This window comes from Sabethes cyaneus, chromosome 3, assembly GCF_943734655.1.
Source record: "Sabethes cyaneus chromosome 3, idSabCyanKW18_F2, whole genome shotgun sequence".
NCBI classification, from domain to species: domain Eukaryota; kingdom Metazoa; phylum Arthropoda; class Insecta; order Diptera; family Culicidae; genus Sabethes; species Sabethes cyaneus.
Genome location: NC_071355.1, coordinates 164,616,342 through 164,639,025, shown reverse-complemented (window position 1 = coordinate 164,639,025; position 22,684 = coordinate 164,616,342). Strand labels below are relative to the sequence as shown.

The 22,684-nt window shown below is 40.0% G+C and overlaps 1 protein-coding gene across 1 annotated transcript in view; it reads left to right on the top strand.

Moving 5' to 3' along the window:
- The window catches only part of LOC128740361 (uncharacterized), a 42,332-nt gene extending 21,597 nt beyond the window's left edge, over positions 1 to 20,735 (top strand). The window contains exons 3-9 of the mRNA XM_053835899.1: positions 14,704 to 14,875; positions 15,208 to 15,583; positions 15,643 to 16,576; positions 16,635 to 16,936; positions 17,002 to 17,475; positions 17,541 to 17,701; positions 20,026 to 20,735. Coding sequence (XP_053691874.1) covers positions 14,704 to 14,875; positions 15,208 to 15,583; positions 15,643 to 16,576; positions 16,635 to 16,936; positions 17,002 to 17,475; positions 17,541 to 17,701; positions 20,026 to 20,735 — 3,129 coding nt within the window. The remainder of the gene's footprint in view (positions 1 to 14,703; positions 14,876 to 15,207; positions 15,584 to 15,642; positions 16,577 to 16,634; positions 16,937 to 17,001; positions 17,476 to 17,540; positions 17,702 to 20,025) is intronic.
- The last annotated feature ends 1,949 nt before the right edge of the window (positions 20,736 to 22,684 follow it).

Genomic DNA, 22,684 nt, shown 5'->3' with positions numbered 1-22,684 from the left:
CAATAGGTATCACAAGAAGGATGCAGTCTTTCGGTCGGACCTGGCCTCAACCCACGATGCCAAGAAATCACTGGAGGAGATGAATCGGTTGAAGATTAACGTTATGTCGAAGACCACTAACCCTCCCAACGCCCCCAGTTGCGACCGATAAAATTTTTTTGAGCGAACCTCAAATGGAGGATGAATTCAATGGACGGAGGATAATAATTCAATGAACTTTGTTGGCGAATGAATGAATGTCATTTGCTAATGACAAAGTTAGAGCTTAAATACAAAAAGTAAATACGAAAAATGCAGCAGAGGACAGTAGTCAACAGTGAAACAGCAGGAACAGTGAGTCAACGGAAATTGCTTCGTCGTAAAACATTCAAGATCTCCAAAAGAAAATAACTTTTGTTTTAGAAGACAATTCTATACTTGCTCCATGTTTAGAAAATATTTAAAATAGATAGAAGATAACCATTCTTACAATAGGAGTTTTAGACCCCGTTATATAATATTATATAAACAATACAAAATTTACTTATAAAAGCACTATATAAAATCTAATATTAAATCATTTTAATGCAATCGAGAACGTTTAAATAGGTCCATTATCTGCAAAGAAAAACTTAAGAGTAAAGAATAGACACAAATACACATACACGCCTACATCAACAGAAACATATTCAACACATTAGAACAGTAATTGGATACATATAAAGTTTATTCGAAGTTTTCTGCAGGTTTTGCTTTTGAAATTCGAATTTTTTTATAACATAATAATCGCTAATCTAAATGTTTAACTTTTAGACACATCCGCTTCGTTCCTTATTTATTTGCCTTTGTATTCACTATCACAATTCAACCGTTCTGCTTCACATCAATTTGATTCTCAGAATTTAAACGGAAAAGCGTGGTAAAATTTAGCATATCGCTTCACATATCGCGTAAAAGAAACCTTTCTGACTTTTTTTCGCTTTTAACTTTCCATGCACTCAGCGGTATATGATTGCATGTCAACGACCAAATGCCTAAATTCATCATTTGCACTTTCAAGGCAAACGCTAAACGCATCCAAGCGACTGTTCAAAAATTTGTTCAGTTCACTAATAGTAACGGAATAATCAAATGCAACACTAGCTGTCGCCATAATGAGCTCATCCATAGCATCACTTATCGATTGTGGATTGGAAATAATGTTTCGTTGAAGGAAAACTTCCAGTAGGTCGTATTTTTGTATATTTTGTAAAACGTCTTGAAAGCTGGAATAAATGTTCCCTACAATATCCATTATCTCTTTGTCCACTTTTTTAACACAATCACTATAACCGTTTCCTACCCAACCAATAGATCCTTCTAGCAACGGTACATTATTTTCCCAACACCATTTATCATCAATCGTTTCTCCGAACTGTAACATCAACTCCTCCTCACCAATAGCCAGTTCCAGTGAGTTCGCCTTAATGAAAATCGAGCTGTAATAAAAATTTCTCAAAGATTCTTTCACTGCTTGCCGAGCACTTGCAACATCCTGAATAATAGCACTCTGATTTTGCTGTAAGCTGGAAATTGCATTATTCACTTTTCTCAGCACTTCCAACGAAGCCTGCCTATGCGTTGCTGTAATCTGATAAAAACAAAGACAGAATTAGTAAATCTACGAAACATTGCGGCGCAACGAAACATTCTGTGTTTCTTACAATATTGACGAAAAGCCAACAAAGCACAACGGTAAGGCGAACTGTCTTCATGATAGACAACTACTTACTACCGCAGCCGTTAGGAAGTCAATCGTCAATCGACAGTCAATATTTCCGTCTTTTATGATCACCAATTAGGTCTTTTATGTTCCCTCATTGGGGAATTATAGAGCTTTTATGTTATCTTATCTTATTATGCACAATTCACAATTTGTGTTATAATTCTTTTTCTTTCCGATGCATGCGTCAGCGAACAAATTAATTCACTGTAATCTTCCACTGTTTTTCACACAAAAATAGTTGTGTTTTAAATTACTAACGTCATAATGTTATGTAGAGTATTGAGATTATTATGATGGACAATTTTTTGGAAATTACATTTTTCCACTATAAATTCGTGAACTTTTTACCAACTTTTCCTTTGTATAGTGTTTATTAAAGAGAATTAAATTATTAAATATTCATTTTTTGCAGATAAATATTTGGTTTTCGACATGGGCATTTCACTACTCATCAATTGCTCAGAGTTACTAATATGATACGAGGTGATAAAGCCGACAGTTATTCTACTGGAGTTGCTCTTCTAGACATAGAAAAAGTGTTCGACAGTGTTTGGCATAAAGGTTTAATCGCGAAATTGCTAAATTTTAAATTTTCAATTTACATTGTAAAAATTTTGTAAAATTATTTAACTGGTCGGTTTTTACAGGTTGACTATCAGATTTCGAAATCTGATAAATTTCCTGTTAAAGCTCGATCTTGGGCCCAATCCTGTATAACATATACACATCTGATCTTCCTGAATTACCGGCTGGCTGCACTAAGTCGTTATTCTGCGACTATACAAGCATTTCCGTAGAAGGAAAAAGTCTTCGTGTCATATGTAGTCGACTGCAGAAAAGCAGAAAAGCTTCCATTTGCTCGATTAGTTCTCTAGTTATGCAGAAATTTGTGTTTCATTTGTATGGCAGCCCACCCTCTTAATGGGGAAGGGGTCTCTTACCATCATAAGAACTTTCCCCGGCCCCAAAAATCCCTACATGCTCATTTTCACGCCGATCGGTTCAGTAGTTTTAGATTCTATAAGGAACATACGGACAGACAGGCAGAAATTTGTGTTTCATTTGTATTGCAGCCCCCCTTCTTAGAGGGAGGAAAGTTGTCTAACCATCATAAGAACCTTCCTCGGCCCCAAAAACCCCTACACGCCGATCGGTTCAGTAGTTTTCGATTCTATAAGGAACATACGGGCAGACAGACAGAAATTGCTTTTATAGGTGTAGGTTTGTATGGGAGCACCTCCTCTTGTTGGGGGGAGAGGTCTCGAACCATCATAAGAACCTTCCCTGGCCCAGAAAACCCATACATGCATGTTGGAATGATATTTGTATTAATTTCAAATAAATGTAGTGTATGATATTTTACTAAAAGTTTAAATTTATTAGCTAAATGATACTTAAATATTCAAAAATATTTGTAATTGGAAAATACTAAAACTTCTCAAATATAATATTTCATTAAATTGTTGAAATGCATCCAACACGAATGTTGAGGAAGCGCTCAAGTTACATTGAATAACCCTTTTGAACAGACATCAAAACCGATTAATATACGGCAAACTGCTGTATCGTACCAAATTAAAGCAACAACTAGTTGGAATCACACAGACAGTTAGTTGCATGGAACCTGTTAGGATATTGCTTTCCGAGAATAGAAAGCATTTCATTATAAAAAATGAAAAAGCTGATCATAAAATTGTTTACATCTATGATCACATTAACCAAGTGGAATCGCAATCAGAGCTCATCCCCGCTGCGGATAGAAAACAAAGACTACACAGTTTACTGCATCCTGGTAGCGGAATTCGTCGGTCATCGCCTGGCTATGTTATGTATATTCTGTCTGGATAGTGGATAGTACACATATGCAAAATTTCATTTCATCCGTCGGTTTTACCGCGTGTACAGTACGCGTTCGTATGTGGTCTAAATCCACGACCACCCATCGGTGAACCCGCCCGGAAATGAAAACTCGGTCTCGAATATATGCAAATTCATGGTAATAACAATGCTTCTCCCGTAAAAGGGACGACTTTGATACCAACGCAGTCAGGGCATCAGGGCAGAGACCTGTAGGGATGAGACAAATTTAGCGCGACTGCGAGAGTTTCATTATGTTCGAACAGTATAAAAAGCTCTGCTTTGTAGTATTTTTTTCGTACGTTCTATTCACTTGATTTTGTTTTTGTTCAATATTATATTTAGTTTAAAAATCCAATTTGTTTCATTGTAATATTTCTTCTCCCGATTTTTAAATTCAAATCAAAATCACTAAGAACCTTAACCTTAAAAGACACATAAGATCTAAAGGCGGCTCAATATACTTCCATGGCTACGATGGAATTCATCAACATCATAGCTTCCACAAATAAATAACAATGCTAGCTGTTTTAGTAACTCAAATCCTTTTGCCTAACAAAATCAATAAATCAAAACGGATGTATAAATATTATTCCAAAAGTTTGGAATGTATCCTTTTTTCGTTCAATGTGTACCAAGTACCATCCCTCATCAGATGCCAACCAACCACCAGTCACAGCAACAGTTTAGACAGACTATCCATGGAAGCTTATAGTCACATAAATAATAATTCTCTGTCTGTCCAAAATACTAGGTTTCAGAATGGTGCCGAAGATTACATTCTAGTTTGTCGCTCACGAACACGACTCGGAAGGACCGCCTGTACAAGTTCAAGATTACAACAATGTTCAGGTTCACGGTTGAAGGGGCAAAAAGCCGCCACTGCCAGGGTATCTAGGCAAAGTAAACGAGCGTGGGAGATATAAATGAGTATTTTCACGACCATAGTAGAGTGGTGGTTCCTTTTCTGTGCATTTGCACAGTGAAGGGTATACAATAGTCCAATTAGTTTAAGTTTATTTGATCATTTATTGGATTGCTTATTGTAAATGGTTAGCATCACTGTACTTTATTGGAGATTTTTTTTTTGGAAAATATGGACATAATCGTGAACTGCATATTCAGTTCAGCATTGTGTTTGTGGTGCGCTTAACGAACCATGGAGTGGCTAGACTTTGTTTTTCTTCGAATCTATGTTAGTTGTAACCGACACCAGTCGCCAGGCAATTAATTTGCGTGATCTTTTCCAATTAATCAAAAGAATGAGAGCACAAAATCAAGTTGAAGCAGAATCAAAACTTTGATTCACGAAACTGGATAAAGAATTGGGGTTTAAAGCTATTCGTACTGAACACACTAATCAAAATTTAATTTTCAATGAAATATTACGCCATGAATCACTAGTCTGTGATTCTAGTGATAATTTATTATTTATTTTAAGGATACGTATGCACCAGGATTTGTATGATTTGTATGAGAAAAAATGTAAAGTAGACTGCTGTAGATTAAAACTAGCTGCAGGATGAGAAAATTCGATTATTTATAACTCACAAACATCATAACCAAATCTACCAAAGTTGATTTAGAAAAAACTTTATGAATCGAGTGGGTCATACAAAATTGATAAAAATATTGGAAAACCGGCCGATATTTTTTTGGTTTTCCTCCAACGATTGGCTACAGCTTGTAAATGGTCATTCCACGTCAGGTGTCCGAGTTTCATGCCCGTCGACCTTCTCAGATTTGAACCAAATTTTGTCAAATTGTTCGTGTTAGGTCGGCAAGACAAAACTCTAAGTTTGGTGCCGATTGGACGTCCCCTCGACCAATAAGAGTACCATTTTTAAAGAAAACTCAACTTCTCTTATTTTCTTTTGCTTATATCTTTGAAAATATTAGGTTTAGAAAGACAATATTTTCATATATCCATAGGAAATTGCCCAGGGAATCGTAAACAAAATTTTAGCGGCGGTGCTGCCAAATATTTCTAAATTCGATTTAAAAACTAAATCTACATTTTTTCAAAAATTCCAACTCCATCGTATTTCTCAGATTTTTTTTACATAAGAAGAACCACTTATCACCACGAGATGTTCTTTGCCGATCTAGAGTTATACCGATTTGAAGCAAGCAACCACCTATTTTTCATAAATAATCAAGAGTAAAATTACATTTTCTTGAAGCACTGACTCTTTTTGCAATGTAAAAACACTTTGTGTTATCATGACAGCATGTATATCTCATATAATAAAGTTTTTTTTCTTAACAGTGTTCAATATCCGATCGCGTAATCCGATTAATAATTTCAAATAAGTCAAGAAATAAGAATCAGCTACGCATCTACCATCGTAGAATGTAAAATCGATTGTGATTGTCAATAAGTCGATAGAATACTTCCTCGCGTTTGATCTTTCGTTCACTGTAACATTTCTTTTATCTTTAAAATACGGTGAACTGTGTCCGTTCTTTTAGTTGGAGATACTACCGCATAAGTGTGGTTGCAAAAGTGCGGTTATTTGAAAGTATAACCGCAAGTAAGAGAGGTGCTACATGACGTACGCCGTGGCCTTAAATAGATGTATTAAGGTTCAAACACGCGTCATTGATTTCTGGGATTTCAAAAGCAGATTTAAGCTCATAGTTTATTTATCATTGTGTTCTGAGAGACGCAAAGAACACAATGATAAATTTTCGTGAACATATCTTTTGTTTTGAACATAAAAACTGCTTTTGAAATCCCAAAAATGTATGACAAGTGTTTGAACCTTAATCTGTTATTATCGAGCTACAGCGTTCGAGGACGGAAAATTTATTTATGTACCTTGTTCCACCAACAATACACTAAAGTCTTTTTTTACACAGTTTGTTTTTTCCGATTACTCAAGAACGATGCAACTTAGGCATCATTTACAAACTACGTGACGAATGTCCGGCCTCCTCCCAAATGCATTGAGTAATAAGGAAATGGTCCCTAAGTTGCCCCATTCTTAAAAATCGAAAAACCAAACCGTGTAAAAAAAGTACTCGAGTGTAGCAAATATTTAAATTGAAATCGTTGCACTGCACTAGTGCACCAACATGCATTAACTAACAACATATAGGAAGATACAAGAGTTCGTTAATGTACTGTAAACAGTACTGTCAAACCGAAAAATATTAATTATACACCCCAGAGCGGATGGTGCTCTCATAGAGATGAATTTAACTAAACAATTAACGCAGCGTTTTTTTTAATTCGCAATTCATCTTACAGTAATGAAAATTATACATCTCCTGCATCCTATATTCCTATATCAAATGTTGCAACGATGCATGTTTTTCACCTCGTTACGTAGTCAGATTTATGGCCCGGCAATTTCAATTCAATTGAAAGTTGTTACGCGACTATGAAGCAATGAACTTCCAACTTCGTTTAGAGTAATTTTCTCCACTTCATGAGAAAATAGTTACCATGCTACATTGCAATAATCCAGGATATTTCTGTCTAAAGTTGTCAACAGAAAATATTATGTGGTGACACTAGAAAACTACATCAGTCACTCGAATAAGATTGTGGTGGGTAGTGCTGTACACTCACTACCATTTCCAGCTTCCTTCAAATCAATTTAGCTTATTTTCAGTAGTTATCAAGCTCATAATAGGTTTTAACAATAAATAAAAAACAGCTTTATTGGTTAATGAATAGCTGCGAACCTGCGAAAGGGCCACAGCCTCCCCAATTCTGCATAGCATAGCATAGAACACTTTTTAAACCACAGCATGTTACTAGCAGTAAAAATAAATAGTCTTGTGGCGAACCAACCACTGGTTGAAAGCCCCATTAAAAAAAAGTTAATAAATAAATAAATAATAAATAGTTGTAGGATAATATCGTTATCGTCGGGACACTGTTATGGTCGGGCCATCTCAATTTTTACAGTTGTAGTAACTCATAATATCTATGTACAAGCAATGTACCAATACTTCTTACTGTGACAGCTAACTTTTTACAATATTGTGAGTTTCAATCGTTTGTTCAAAACACGCGTATTGAATTCAGTCACTAAATCTGACAAAAAAAAAGTTTTGCATGCGCAGTAAACTTTTCTTCGAGAAACGATTCATGAAATGCAATTTTCGAGATATACGTTGAAAATGTATTAAGTGTGTTGTGCTTCACACGAAGACTATAGAAAAATCCCCTCCAGTGAGGTGTTTGGTTAGGATAAGGTGAAATATTACAAAAGCGCTTATTGTAAAGGTCGGGCCACTTGAGTAGTCATGGTTGGGCCACCATAATTTTAAGCGTAGAAACACCTTATTCGCTAGAGAATGTCTGTCACGTAAAATGTGATGAAATAAGGCTAAATTAATACGATAAAAACCTAGATTGTTGTCGTTTTTTTTCATTGTAGTAGTACACTTCGGTAAAGGCGATTGTAGCAATATTGATTTTACAAGATCGCCAAAATTTCGCAAAAATGTAATTAAAATAAGGATATTTTCACTTATATGGGCCGTTGTGTACGAAAATCATTCTTTTCATGTTTCTATATTAAATTTCAATACGTAATTCTTGGATTTCGAACAGTGGCCCAACCTGTACAAGGTGGCCCGACTATGACAACATTTTTTGTCTTCACGTAAATGCCTGTAACTTAATTATTTTCCAAGCAACCGGTTTAGGATTTTGCAGAAATATACCTTATTCATGGACCTTTGCAACAATGTATTTAGATTTTCGAAATTCTGTTTGAAACGAAAGTTATGGGCGAATGCCAAAAGGTGGCCCAACCACGACGACATTCCCCTATTTTTAAATTGAGAGCTAATACAATATTTTAGTAATAAACAATGTGGTCGCCCAGCTCTTCAATTTCTCGGACACTCGCTACGCTCCTGGTCGTCTTGTTCTCACCGGATCTTAGCAAATATGGTATTCGCAGGGTAATTTTCCGGCATTTTTGCAACATACCAAGCTCATCATATACAACTTTAGCCACCATTTTTAGCCACTGGGTTTGTCGTATTGTCACGCGAGTTCATAGTTCATCCTCCGCCTCCATATTCCATTCTTCTGTACGCTACCGAAGATCGTTTTTAGCGTTCTTACCAACATGCTTTGAAAAACTCTGAGCACGCACAGGTGCTCTTCGAGCATTGTCCATGTTTCATACCCGTAGAGAATAAAGGGTCCGATAAAGAGTATTGTACGCCGCTACCAGTGAACCAAGGTAAACAAGCTACCTCGAACTGATCGTCGCGCTGCGCCGTCGAACGTTACACTATAGCCCAAGCGACGTCAGTCTGCCTCGGGTATGTAATGTAATGTATGTAATGTAATTTACTTTTAACAAAATCGTCTCTACTTCATCACATATTAATAGGAGCCATAAAGCCTGAAGATTACGTAACCAGCATACAATGATCCAGCACGCCCACGTTCTCATAGATGCATAGGTTCTTCTCTAACATCACGAAGATACGTTCCCTGTTACGTTACGTTCACCCAGTAGTAGCAGTATATGTGCGCTAGAAACTACCGTATGCATGATACGGCAAAGTTGTCTTCCTCGGTTGAACCTTAGGTAGCTAGATAACCCGCAATCTGACGAGGACTACACGCGAATACTGAATGAAACACTACCTTCTTCCGAGGAGTACTTCAACCCTCGAAAACAGTTGTGGAAGAATACACTCGGTCATCGGAGAGGCCACTACCCCGGTACTAGATGACGAGTCTCAGAGTATACGAAATGATTGGAAAAACCTCAAGCGGTGGAGAGAAAAAAATTGGTTGGAAAAATTATCTAAGCATAAGCTAAGCATCAGTTAACCTCGATGCTAAATATCGTGAGGGCTACACACTGAAACATGACAGGTGCAGGAACGAGGGATGGAATCTGATCCAAAACGAATGCGAGGTGGTCGACAAGTGGAAGCAGTTCTTCGATGAACACGTCAATGGCGCAGTTGCAGAAAGGGGCTGAACGAAAGTTAACGGAGGTGTCCCAGCACCTGATCCCCAAGAAGTAAAACGGAATCTTAGGTTGCTGGAGACAAACAAAACCGCCGGTAAGGATCGCCTATCTTTATAAAAATGTCAAAGAGACACAGGCAACGCTTCTACACTGGGTTGTTTGTAAGATTTAGAAAGAAGAGAAGCTACTGGAGGAATTAATGTAAGGAGTTGTTTTCCCATCTCTACAAAAGGTGATCTGCTCGACTGTTGCTACTATCGCGGCATCACACTGCTAGACGCCGCCCAGAAACTGTTACGCCGATTGTCATCAATAGCACAAGTTTTCATAGGGAACTGTCATGGCAGCTCAATGGTCTACTACGGACCAAATTTTTACCATCCGACAGAATTTACAGAAATGCCGGAAATATACGTAGGATGTGTGAGAATTTGTTGTCCAACGTTGTAACAACGCAAGCAAAAGTTTCGCTTGTGTCGGACGATGTCTGTCTGACGTCGTGCGACAAATTCTTACTCGGCACGCATCACATTTTTGTTGACTTCAAAACAAGATTCGATACAGTCGATCGAGACCTGCTATGGTAGATAATAAACGGCTTTCCGGCCAACTGTAAACACAACCTGTAAACTGTTTGATGGACGCATAAGGCACGACAAATTTGAAAAATAAAGTCAGTGACGTAATTTCAATAGAATGCTTATAATGGTCGGTATGAATAGTAGAGTTCGTTTTTCTTTTTTCATAAGGTTTACATGGAAAAAGCAAAGCAAACTGTTTTATTCATACGGGCTTTGAAATATAAAAATAATCAGTAAATCAATACAATAACTTTTGGATTAGTCGTTAAATCCATCCATGAAATGATGAAAATGCGACTGAATCAGTTTCCGCTTTTTCACGTTTCTTTACTTTGAACGCATTTCTTCAGCAGTAATCTTTAGCAATCGACTTTATTAGTTGCATACCATTCCAGAGGCTGGCAAAGGGTGAACATGTGCATTCCATAACCTCTGTTCATTAACTCCTATTCCTACCTCCACGAGGTGCCGGCTGGGGTACGCAACTTCGGTTGTCGTATGCTAACAGGAAAGGGGGCACAGTGGCTCCCGCCCACATAAAGATGGCAGCCCCATCAGCGGGATAAGGACCTTAGGTTAACAGCCTACTGTACCAGAACACACAAAAAGTTAATGAAAATGAAAGAAGAAATCTCTCCGGATTATTGGCAACGACCTTTAGCATGAAAACACGGACACGAATCGGAACATGGAATATACTGACCCTTGCCCAGCAGGGCAAGCTGGCTCAACTTGCAAGGGAAGCTAGCCGCCTGAAGCTTGAAATCCTGGGGCTGAGCGAGGTCCGCTGGCCGGGTACTGGCGAACACAGGACATCATCCGGGCAAGTCTTGCTCTACTCTGGCATACGAGGTGAAAATGCTACTCGAGAAAGAGGAGTTGGATTCCTACTGAGCCCAGGGGCACGTGCGGCCCTGATGAAGTGGGAACCAATAAATGAGCGAATAATCGTTGCCAGATTTAGAACACGGGTTAGGAACCTTACGGCAATCCAGTGCTATGCGCCAACAGATGCTGCCGACCTGCAGGAGAAAGAGAGCTTTTACAGCCAGCTGAACAGCGTGGTTGAGAAAATCCCGAAGGGGGACATCCAAATTCACAGAGCTGGTCAGCTATTGACTGACCGTACAGAACAGCTTAAGCGATGGACTGAACATTTCGAATAACTCTTCCGAGTTTCAAATGTCAGAGACCAACAAAACCAGCATCGTACGACGCCTACAGTTCGTCGAATAAATCGCGTGAACTCGGAGGCGCCATCGCTGGATGAAATTGTAGCAGCCATCAAGAATATGAAATCCAATAGAGCGCCAGGGATAGATCGTATTTCAGCCGAAATGCTCAAAGCTGACCCATCTTTGTCAGCCCAGATGATGCATCAGCTTTTCAACAATTTTTGGGAAACCGCAACTTTTCCGGTGGACTGGATGCAGGGCATATTGGTCAAAGTCCCTAAGAAAGGAGACCTAACGGAATGCGGTAACTGGCGTGGCATCACGTTGCTCTGTATTACTCTCAAAGTACTCTGTAAGGTAATCCTCAACCGGATCCAGGAGAAGATCGACGCTACACTCCGGCGGCAGCAAGCTGGATTCCGTGCTGGCCGATCATGTGTAGACCATATCACAACGCTCCGCATTATATTGGAGCAGATCAACGAATTCCAGGACCCTCTTCTGCTGGTGTTCGTTGACTTCGAAAAGGCGTTCGACCGACTCAATCACGAAAACATCTGGGGCGCACTTAGGCGTAGAGGAGTTCCAGATAAGCTAGTCCATCTCATCGAGGCTCAGTACGAGGCGTTCTCGTGCAAGATTTGGCACGACGGCGTCTTGTCCGACCCCATAAGGGTTACTGCTGGCGTGAGACAGGGCTGCATTTTATCACCGCTTCTGTTTCTCATCGTTATGGATGAGATATTAGTTGGAGCAATTGACAGTAGACCAAATCGAGGATTGCCTTGGAATCCTCTAACGATGGAGCAGCTAAATGACCTCGACCTAGCCGACGACATTGTCTTGCTCGCACAACGCCGAAACGATATGCAGAGCAAGTTAGACGACCTCTCCGAGAGCTCCCAGGCAGCAGGTCTCACAGTCAATGTAGCGAAAACTAAGTCAATGGTAGTGAACACTGACAATTCCACCAACTTTACAGTAGCGGGACAACAAGTTGAGCAGGTAGCCGTCTTTCAATATCTTGGTAGCCAAACAACGCCCGATGGTGGTACCAAGACTGATATAGCCACACGGATCAGGAAGGCCAGGGGTGCCTTTGCAGGTCTGCGAAACATTTGGCGCTCAAACCAGATCACTCTACGTACGAAAACCCGAATCTTTAATTCAAACGTTAAATCCGTACTGCTGTATGCCTGCGAAACGTGGTGCGTCTCAGCGGAGACAACGCAAAAACTGCAGGTATTCATTAACCGGTGCCTGCGATATATTATTCGTGCCTGGTGGCCTGATAATTGGATATCCAATGAGGAACTCCATCGTCGGTGTCATCAACGCCACAGCCACAGAAATTCGTGAGCGTAGGTGGAAGTGGATCGGACACACCTTGAGGAAAGGAGCGAACGAGGTTTGCAGAGCAGCACTCGACTGGAATCCACAAGGACAGCGTAGAAGAGGCAGACCCAGAGGCTCATGGAGACGGAGCTTAGCCAACGACATCCGGGCTGTAGACGAGAACCTGTCCTGGCGACAGGTAAAAGCCATGGCGGGTAACCGTCAGCAGTGGAGATCTCTGATTTCATCCCTTTGTTCTGCCGGACCGGCGGACATGGACACATAAGTAAAGTATACCATTCCAGAACCACTTCGGAGTAGTGATAGCTAGCTAAATTGGGCCACAATTTAACGTCACTTTTATGTTTACGAATAAATGGCCAAATCCGTTTCTTCAAAGATTCTTCCGTGCATACATTCAAGGATGGTTCGATCACTTTGACTCAATTTTGATTCATTTAACAGTACCGTCTGAGCGGTGCAAAATTTAACAATGTGATGTATGAATCATTTAAAGAACAAGTTATTATCTACAATTTTGATGAATAAAGTTTCGCTGTATCTTTTATATTTACGGTGCTACAATGCTAGTACCTCTTTATTAACTAAATGAACGTTCATTTAGTCACTAAAGAGTTAGAGTAGATAATAACTTGTTCTATAAATACCTCATATATCACTTTATCAAATTTTGCTCGGCTGAGACGGTACTCTTAAATGAATCAAAATTGAGTCAAAGTGATCGAACCATCCCTGCATACATTTGATGTTATTGTTGAGGAAGTGATGAAAGGCTCAGTATTCAGTTCGCAGCTACATACTCCTTGCCAGGTGACGGCCTTCTTTGCGAATGTATCAGCAAACACGAAGTTATATCTAATTTGTCTGTCTCGTCGCCACACCCAGTTGAAACGTAAAACTTTTGGAGGCTGCTGGAAATTTTCACGTGAATTTCGTCTATCAAAATACATCCATTAAATCTCGTGAAAACTTGTTCGTACAAATGCCTGGCACGCTTCTTGGCTACAAAAGTCTGCTTCAAGTGCCGATTCAGCACTATAAGACCTGTAAGCCTTCTCGTGTTAGGATATTCCGTGTGGTTTGATAGTTGGTATGATATCGCAGATGGAGATGCCAGAATTGGATCTAATGGATGTAGATACTGGATCTCTTCAGCTCCCGGGCCCTAGTTCCGGGTTTCTTGAAAGTTCTTTAAAGCCTTTCCATACCTAAGTTCTCCTTATAACCCAACAGAACGTTACACACTGTCAATGTTGACATTTTTCCATTATGTACTGCTCCGCAACGTGGTGGAATGTTTTGACGAAACTTGTACCAGTTGTTCAGAAACTTTTAAACAAAGTTATATCAAATGGTTCAGATTTACAACGAACAAGCAAGCAAACAATCTTGAATATTTTCATATTCGTCACCCTCCTTAAACTGTCCACGTGGTATACGGATGGTGTGTTATAAAATTGTGGTTCTACGATTTTTGATTCCTAAGAAAGCGATACCCTGGAAAAATTGGTTATTTTTACCTAGAAGGTTTTAAATATTACTTTCGTTGTTAAATCCATAATCAATGCCCGTGTATAAAATTTCATATTTGGAAAAAATATCTGAATTCACCATGCGTCTCCATATAAATATAAAATACTAGGTTGATGGAATCTTTGTAAAGATTTCAATTGGCTTGCTGCCCGTCTGCTCTATCTTTAGTACCTACATATGTATTTCGTTTGACTAGTTAAATTTATTGACAAAGAATCAGCTAGTGACGCTAAACCCTAATGACGGTATTATGTCAGATTAAACTCTAAGTTTCAATTGCTGTTTCAATTGTACTTGTAATTGTTCATTTATGTTTATATTTTAGCATCCTTGATAAAGATTGAATAAAGTAACCGAAACATTAAATATAGTAGGAAAACGTTGTTTTTACTTTTTGAGGGTTGAGCTGCTCGTGGACAGTACCACCTTTCGACCCCGCTAACGTGGAGCAAATAAACAATAAATTATCTCTACTCATCTTTTTTCTGTTTTTACAGGATCATCCACTGACACATTTAAAGGTGGTATTCGTGGATAATGATACAATCGCCGTAAACAATCACGTTCATTATCAGCTGATAAACGATACATACAAACTGTTTCAACCGAATTGTACCATGTATGAAATTACTCGCGTGCCCAGCATCAAACAAACCATTTATGCCTGTGGTAAGTATAAGCAAATAAAGTGACCCCAACACTTTTTTGCTAGATTATGCAATTAATCCGAAGCTCTTTTTTGTTACCAGCTTGATTATTCCATGTAACGTTTTGTTTTGGTAGCTTTTTGTTTTAAAGATAATTTGGCTGGCAATGATTTTAAATTTAAAGCAGTACTTTGAGAGTATATTTAGAGATAGAGATAGAGACGTAACGTATGTAAATTAAATAGGTACCTGTTGAGGTTTCAATAGCTTTCAAGCTTCAAATTACCCATGTTCTACGATGAAAAAAGTCCGTAATCTACTCTTATCCCATTTATTTTCGAAACACTTTAACAGCACTTATCGCCCAGCAGTCCGGACTACTACCCAAGGGACAGTACTGTATCACATTGCGGGCGATGGATGAGACTGTTTCGCGGGAAGTCACTCACAACTCGCTAGAAAACGTTACAATTTGTATCAATCCCAACCATGAGAAAATCCAGCTTCCTCGACCGGAAGCGCTGATCAGTGGGGAAAACTCGGCTGCTGTAGCGCAGCCTTCACGTTCCGGCGGGAAAAAAATTCGCTCCAGCATTAAACTTGCGACCAATCTTGCCAACTGTAGCTACAGCGATCAGGTTTTTCTGTATAATACATCGACGCGATACGCACGCGTTGCGGTACCAGATAACTTTTACGATCAAGTGAAGCAGAATAGAATCAATCTGGAGTGAGCAGTAGCCTAGTTTATTCAGAATTAAGAACTAACCGATATACTTCTCGTTTCAGATACCGCATTGTAAACAATCCTCTAGATGCTTTCGGTATTACTGAAATAGCAGGAATAATATACCTTAAAAACGCCACTAGTATCAGAAAGCAACTCGCTGGAGTGGTGCTGCCACTGACGGTTTCCTGGTTGAATCATAACGCTACTATCAGAATTATCGTACAGCATAACTCGACTAACTCGTGTGATGCGTTAACAGATGACTTCTGTTCTGCTCACTCGAAGCCATCCGTATGTAACTCTAGCTGTGGTATAGGCAGCCAACTCGGAAATTGTCACTTTCGAAATCCGGCACCCTTGGTTAACGGTGCCAGCAAATTCGTAGAAGACTATCCCACCTGTTCCCCAGATTTGACGTACTGTCCGGATAATGTTTGTGATCCACTCGAAGATATGGCATTCAAGCTCAAATATCAAATTTGTCCACAAGATTGTACACCATCGAACGATGTGATTGGATTACACCATATTGATTCAACCCGTGCTCGAGGAATTCATATGTCGGCTACGCCGTGTACCTGTCGTGCTTCGGGGCAATGTGAATGCACCGTTGCCATTGGTATTAAGCCAGAGCATCGGAAGAACAGAACTAAAACCACACAAAGTACTACAACCACTACGGAGTCACCCACTATAGTTAATAACCAAACCGGGGAATCATCTCCAGCAGCCGTAAGGGATGGAAGTACGATCTATCAAACCGGACTGATCAACGGTCCACACGCGCCAGTTTATCTATTGGCTATCGTACTTGTACCGATGATAGTAGCGATTTTAATTGTATCCTACTGCTTCACGCGTAAAGTAAACCTGAAGAAAAAATTGGCGGAAGGAAATAGTATCCCGATGCACATGGTCAGCAACGATACCGAAGTTTTCAACATGGACCTACCACTGAACTCCCGAATGAACGAAATCAATTTTAAAATTGACGTGAGTATTAAATATCTGACTTCGTTAACAACTAAAAAATGTTTGGTTTTTCTTTAAGTTTGACTCTAAATGGGAATTTCCACGAGCTAATCTAATACTGGACGTAACCCTTGGCGAAGGTGAGTTCGGCAAAGTCTTGAAAGGATACGCTACCGATTTACCAGAGCGGCCCGGAATTACTACAGTAGCGGTAAAAATGCTGAAAACAGGTGCCAATTCGGTAGAGTTACTTGCGCTGTTGTCCGAGTATCAATTACTCCAGGAAGTAACCCATCCAAATGTTATTCGACTGCTTGGTGCGTGTACGAAAGGTGACTCTCCACTGCTTATTATAGAATATTGTCAGTATGGATCATTAAAGTGAGTGCCAATTAATTCAACAACGTCAAATACGCCCTCTCTGATTATCATTTTGCACATTTCAGAAACTATCTTCGTCTCAGCAGAAAATTAGATGGCCTTGAAGCAGCGAATTACGAAAACTCAATCGAACCAATCACCGTCAAAGATATTCTTTCGTTCGCGTGGCAAATCAGCAAAGGAATGGCCTATCTGACAGAAATAAAACTCGTGCACCGCGATTTGGCAGCCCGCAATGTACTGCTGGCAGAGGGCAAAGTGTGTAAAATATCTGATTTCGGGCTGACACGGGACGTGTACGAAGACGATGCCTATCTGAAGAAAAGTAAAGATCGAGTGCCCGTCAAATGGATGGCCCCGGAATCGTTGGCCGATCACATCTACACGACCAAAAGCGATGTGTGGGCTTTCGGTGTGCTGTGCTGGGAACTAATTACGCTTGGTGCTTCCCCGTATCCGGGAATACCACCACAGAATCTTTATAATCTGCTAAAGCAAGGCTACCGAATGGAGTGCCCGAAAAATTGTTCTGAAGAAATGTAAGTATTCTGGCGAACAAATTGATAATAACGAAAAGATACTAAAATTACAACGTTAACTTTAGTTACAACATTGTACGTTCTTGCTGGGCCGATGATCCTAAGCTTCGTCCATCGTTCAAATATCTGGCTGGCCAATTTGAACAACTCCTGGGTCGTAGTGCGAAATACGTAGATATGGAACAGAACTCAATTTCTAATCCTGTATACTGCGATAATAACGATGGTAAGTAAACATTGCATTCTCAGTCACTAATTCTTTTTACGAAGTGCATGAAGCGTGTGTACGTTGTACGACCGACACTTCTAGAGGTTTTGTCGGAGTATGAAAAATTGATCCGTAATAGCACGTGCCCCCTTTAAACCCGCCTGATACTGCCCTATGAAATCGTTTCCTATTGGGGATAGACGACGTAACAAGATCGAGCCGATCGCCCTTTTTGTAGATGGTACAAACCACAGCTTCCTTTGGTACAATCCTCCGGGGACAAACCACCAATGGATTCTCCGGTAGTTTCTCTTCCTGCCAAATTCTTGAAATTATCCAGTGAAGTGCCATTGCTAGTAGTTGCTTATCATTTTTGTAGAGCTACCTGCAGAACTGAAATCGGTCCTTTCCGGGGGCTCTAGTAGTCTTCAGCTATCCGATTTTTCAGACGTTATCGATTGAAGACATTTCTAGGTCAACTTTTGATTCTCCTCCTTGTGTTATATTCCCACTGAAGTGCCCATCTAAGAGCTGCTTTCACCTGTCGACCACCTCGCGGTCGCTTGTTATCTGGTTTCCCTTCTTGGCCCTACTCATGTCAGTCTTCGGTGTGCATCGTCTCCGGGATTGGTTCACCTTCTTATGGAACTTACGCGTGCCATTAGCCCAGAATAGATTTAGCTAGCAGTGTCGCATGAATAAGCGTAACTAGTTTCGTCTTAAAATCATGTTCTATTATTATCTACCACAGCTCATTTCGTTTGACTGAATCATACACCACCTCATAGTCCACAAACAGATGATGAGTCTACATGTTATATTCCCGGAACTTGTCTAGTAGCTGACACAGGGTAAACATATGATCCGTCGTATAGCGGTCCTCATGAAAAGCAGCTTGGTACTCGCCGACGGAGGACTCCGCTAACGTTCTTAGTCTACAGAACAGGATACGGGAGAGCACCTTACAGCTATAATTGAGCAATGTAATGCCTCGATTGTTTTAACACTCGAGTCGATGTCCTTTTTTAAAAATGGAGCAAATGAGGTCATCCTACCAGTCCTCCGACATTTATTCTTCCTCTCAGATCCTGACAACGATCCGGTAGATTGCTTTGTACAACCGCTCACTATCTGCTTTTAGAAGTTCAGCCGGGATACCATCCTTCCTAGCAGCCTTACTGTTTTTCAGCTCACTGATTACCTTTATAACCTCCCCCTATGTTGGTGGCTCCACAGCTTGACTGAATTCTCAACACACAAATACGGTCATTTACGGGCCGTCACCGGATAACTCGTTGCTTTTGGTTTCACAACGCTACGAAACCGACTTCATGTTCTGCTTTTGTACCACAACTGCAGTAGATATGGCGATTGAAAAAAGTGCCGACAATAAGGTACACTGCCCGGAACTCCGGAATTTGGCCACCAAACTTTTTTGAATCGCAGTTATCTCCAATACGAGTCGATGTAGCTCTCGAGCAAGCAAGCCAGCATTCAAGGTACCTACCAAGTTTCCAATAATCGTTGCTGTGTCCTACACCGATTGATCCGCTCCGTATTTCCGCGTATTCTGACGCGTTATTCTGACGCTGACGAATGTGTTGACGCAGCATTCTGGCCCTTAAATGAAAGTTTCGGCATACTACTTAACTGGAGTATCGATACCTACATCCCGCTGATGGGTGTCCCATCTTAGGTGTAATTGGCCGGAGACAGCATTTCATCTTCACTCACTCCGAGACAGACGCTGCTTGAGCTGCCCATCACCTGGGAACAGGCGCTCAAGTTCGCACCTCCTAGCTTAGCTGCTCCAGTATGTACATGGATCATTTCCAAGTATGGTCATCGATCGTCATCGTTCGACTTAAATCTTTGAGGAGGTGCTAAGTAGGGGATTTTGAGAGCCCGAGCTATGTTTGACGCTCCTTCAAAGTAACTCTTCTCATTTCATAAACAAAAAAGTTGTATGCATTTGACTTATTGGCGCTCATTGCTAGGGCGGCTATAGCCGGCATACTAAAATTAAATGCACATTAATACATGGGATCTTATAATTGTATTGCAAATAAAAGTTACTCTATAGTTTTTATTTCCTCCAGTTATCAACTATAGTTTCTTACAAATTAAAAAAACAGGTCACTTTCATGGGAGGGCTACATCACTCCTGTGAAGACCCCCTAGCCCCATTGTTTACGCCAAAGTAAAAAAACAACGTAGAACTAAAAGAAAAGTTTTTTTTGCAGGTAGAATAACTATAAAAATTGCGGAAACCATAATTTTGTTTCTGTAGTTATAAGTTTTAATACAATCGCAATCGCACGCAATTACCTCTCCTATTTCAGAAACAGACTGCGCAAAGATTTCCTTCGTAAAGGAGGAGCAGGCACGACTGGAGAGCCTCTGGAGTACACCTCAATACGAACCCGCCACGGATGGCAGCAGCACCGTTGACAGTTTCCGCTACCTGTCGCCGCTCGCGGACAAGAAGGCTCTGCTGCTGCAAAGTTACGACACACCACGGCCACTAATCGAAACAGCAACCATCGAGCAAAAATTGCGCTATGAAAACGACGTGCGGCTACGGCCGAAAAAGGTTTTCCTAAATGGTGTCTATCCACCGTCGTCAACGCCAACGACAGCCACTGTCTACATTAATTCGTCCAGCCATCCGAACCTATTTTCCAACCTTGCAATAGACGAAACATCCTTCATTTCGGGTAGGTCTCCAACCGAGTACGATTCACCCAGCAAAAAACCCAGACGTGTGTCCTACCTGGACATGAACAAGAATAGCGTAAATCTAAACTTAGAGATTAACAACATCGTCGACAAAAAGCAATCGAAAGACATTGCTTTTCGATTTTCTAGCTCTAGCGAAAACAATCTGCAAGCGATTGTCACTTCTCATCCAGATTCCGTCAATGACTCAGTCATTAGGAGTGAGCAAACGGACGCTGATGATCGTGGCGGTAGAGATGAAGTAGACTTTCCCTGTAAGAAGATCAACAGTCACGAACTGCTGGGTACGCTGACCGTCACATCGACTGTTTAGATTAATACTGTCATTTCCTCTTTGTTGAAGTTTTTGAAATCCTTTACCAATCTTGAAGCATCGTAGCATTGTAAATGAAACCAAAAGTCAGTAATAAGTCAAAAAGTTATTACTAATAGGTCTTATGTGAGTGGAACCAAAATGTAGTAAGAACTATTCTAGCTTATAGAGTAAATATTTGATATCAATATTAAAATAGTTATACAGAAGAAAAACCGAACGTTACGCTGAGCTTAACGAAGTCAGGTTATTGTACTTGTTTGTTTTTATATACGTATTTATTTTTGTTCCGTTTGACCTATGTTTGTTAGGCGTAATCAATTGATCTCATTTTCAATGTAACTGAATACCAAAAAATCACGTGTGTTTCCCACCTAAACGGGTACCGTTTGCTCTAAACAAATATATTTATTTTTTAAGTTCTAGATGCAAAAACAAAATAAGACGTGCCATATATTGTTGTGCTTATAACACTCGTTCATTTCTTAGTTATTTATAAACAGTTATATACGTTCAAACGGTTCGCTGGTAAACTATGAGCTATGTCAGGAACATTACCGAATCTATCTATGCGCAAGGGTTATTCCCAATGCGATGAGCTGTAATCAATATGTAAGAAATGCAGCCATGTAAACAAGATTTAGCACCCAATAAATTGAAACAGGAAGCGAATAAATGTGTGATAAAGATCGACTGTAAATTAATTGTCAGCCTGTATCTGAGAAATCCGAAGTATGTCATCGTTTAATTGCCACTGAACTTTTGGCAATCCATGTGGTTCAATTGCCCGACTGCACGTGTTATCTGATTCCTGGAATTTAGCTAAGATTATCATATTAGTACTATATGACTTCCGAAGAGCACATATTTCACCGATAATGGTTTTAAATGTCTATCCGAATTTTTGAGGCCACAGATAACGTTTGCTAGAAAATAGATATGGATTTAAATCTACTCACTAACTGCCTCTGCACAATTAATGGTCATGCAGTTTTTACTATCATGGCTTTTTCGGAACGTAGTTGGTACCTCATCGCTCCTATTAGCTTTTTTCTGTAGATCAATGATAAACAACCCACGCTGCTTGTGTTCTGCAGCTTGAAAAGTTTTTAAGGTAATAAAAATGGTGGTCAACTGATACGGGTAATAATTTTCACGCGCTTGGTCTTTGGCATTCCATATCAATACTTTGCACTTATTTAGGTTAATAGCAGTTTGCGATTCAGAATTGAATGCTTATGGTTTAGTAAACTGGCATTTAAATAATTTTTAACTTTTGAGTTTTGCAAATAAAACGCTGCCCGTGCAAAAAAAAAAAACAGAAAAAAGCTGACAAAAAAATTAAATTTGGTCTTCTGTTAAGTTGAAGCTGTTAAGCAGAATCAACATACTAAATTCAGAAGCAGCTTCCACATCTCTCTGGCCCTACCGCTCTCCAATCACGCCGAAAATCTGTTAACAAATTCTGCTTGTGGAGCCTCCCAATCCATCGGGGTTGACTACACTGGTTGAGTTATTTTTAGACACGAATTGTGCCTCTTGCTTCGTCTGATGTAGTCAATCTCCCGAATAAGATTCAAATATTCACCAATATCTACGATTCACAGGTCCTGGGAGGAGAAGTGGGTTCGAATCCGGTTATAATTGGTTCCGATTATAACATAGTTCGATCCGTGAATCCCCCAGCTTGGGTAAAGCAGAATGGCACACAACTTTCTAAGCGTTGCTTCAATAACTCCCGTATCTAATTTTCCGTTCATTCCCCTTCACGTCTTGCCTCGCCTGAGGTATTATAAACACCTTTGTTTCATTACTTTCTCCTACCGTCTCTTACGTCGATTGTAAAAACTAACGTTATAAAAATTAATTAAATGCCGGATTGAAGGTCAAGACAAAACACGAGGTCAGTCAACACTCAAATACTTTTTTACTCGGTTTGTTTTTTCGAA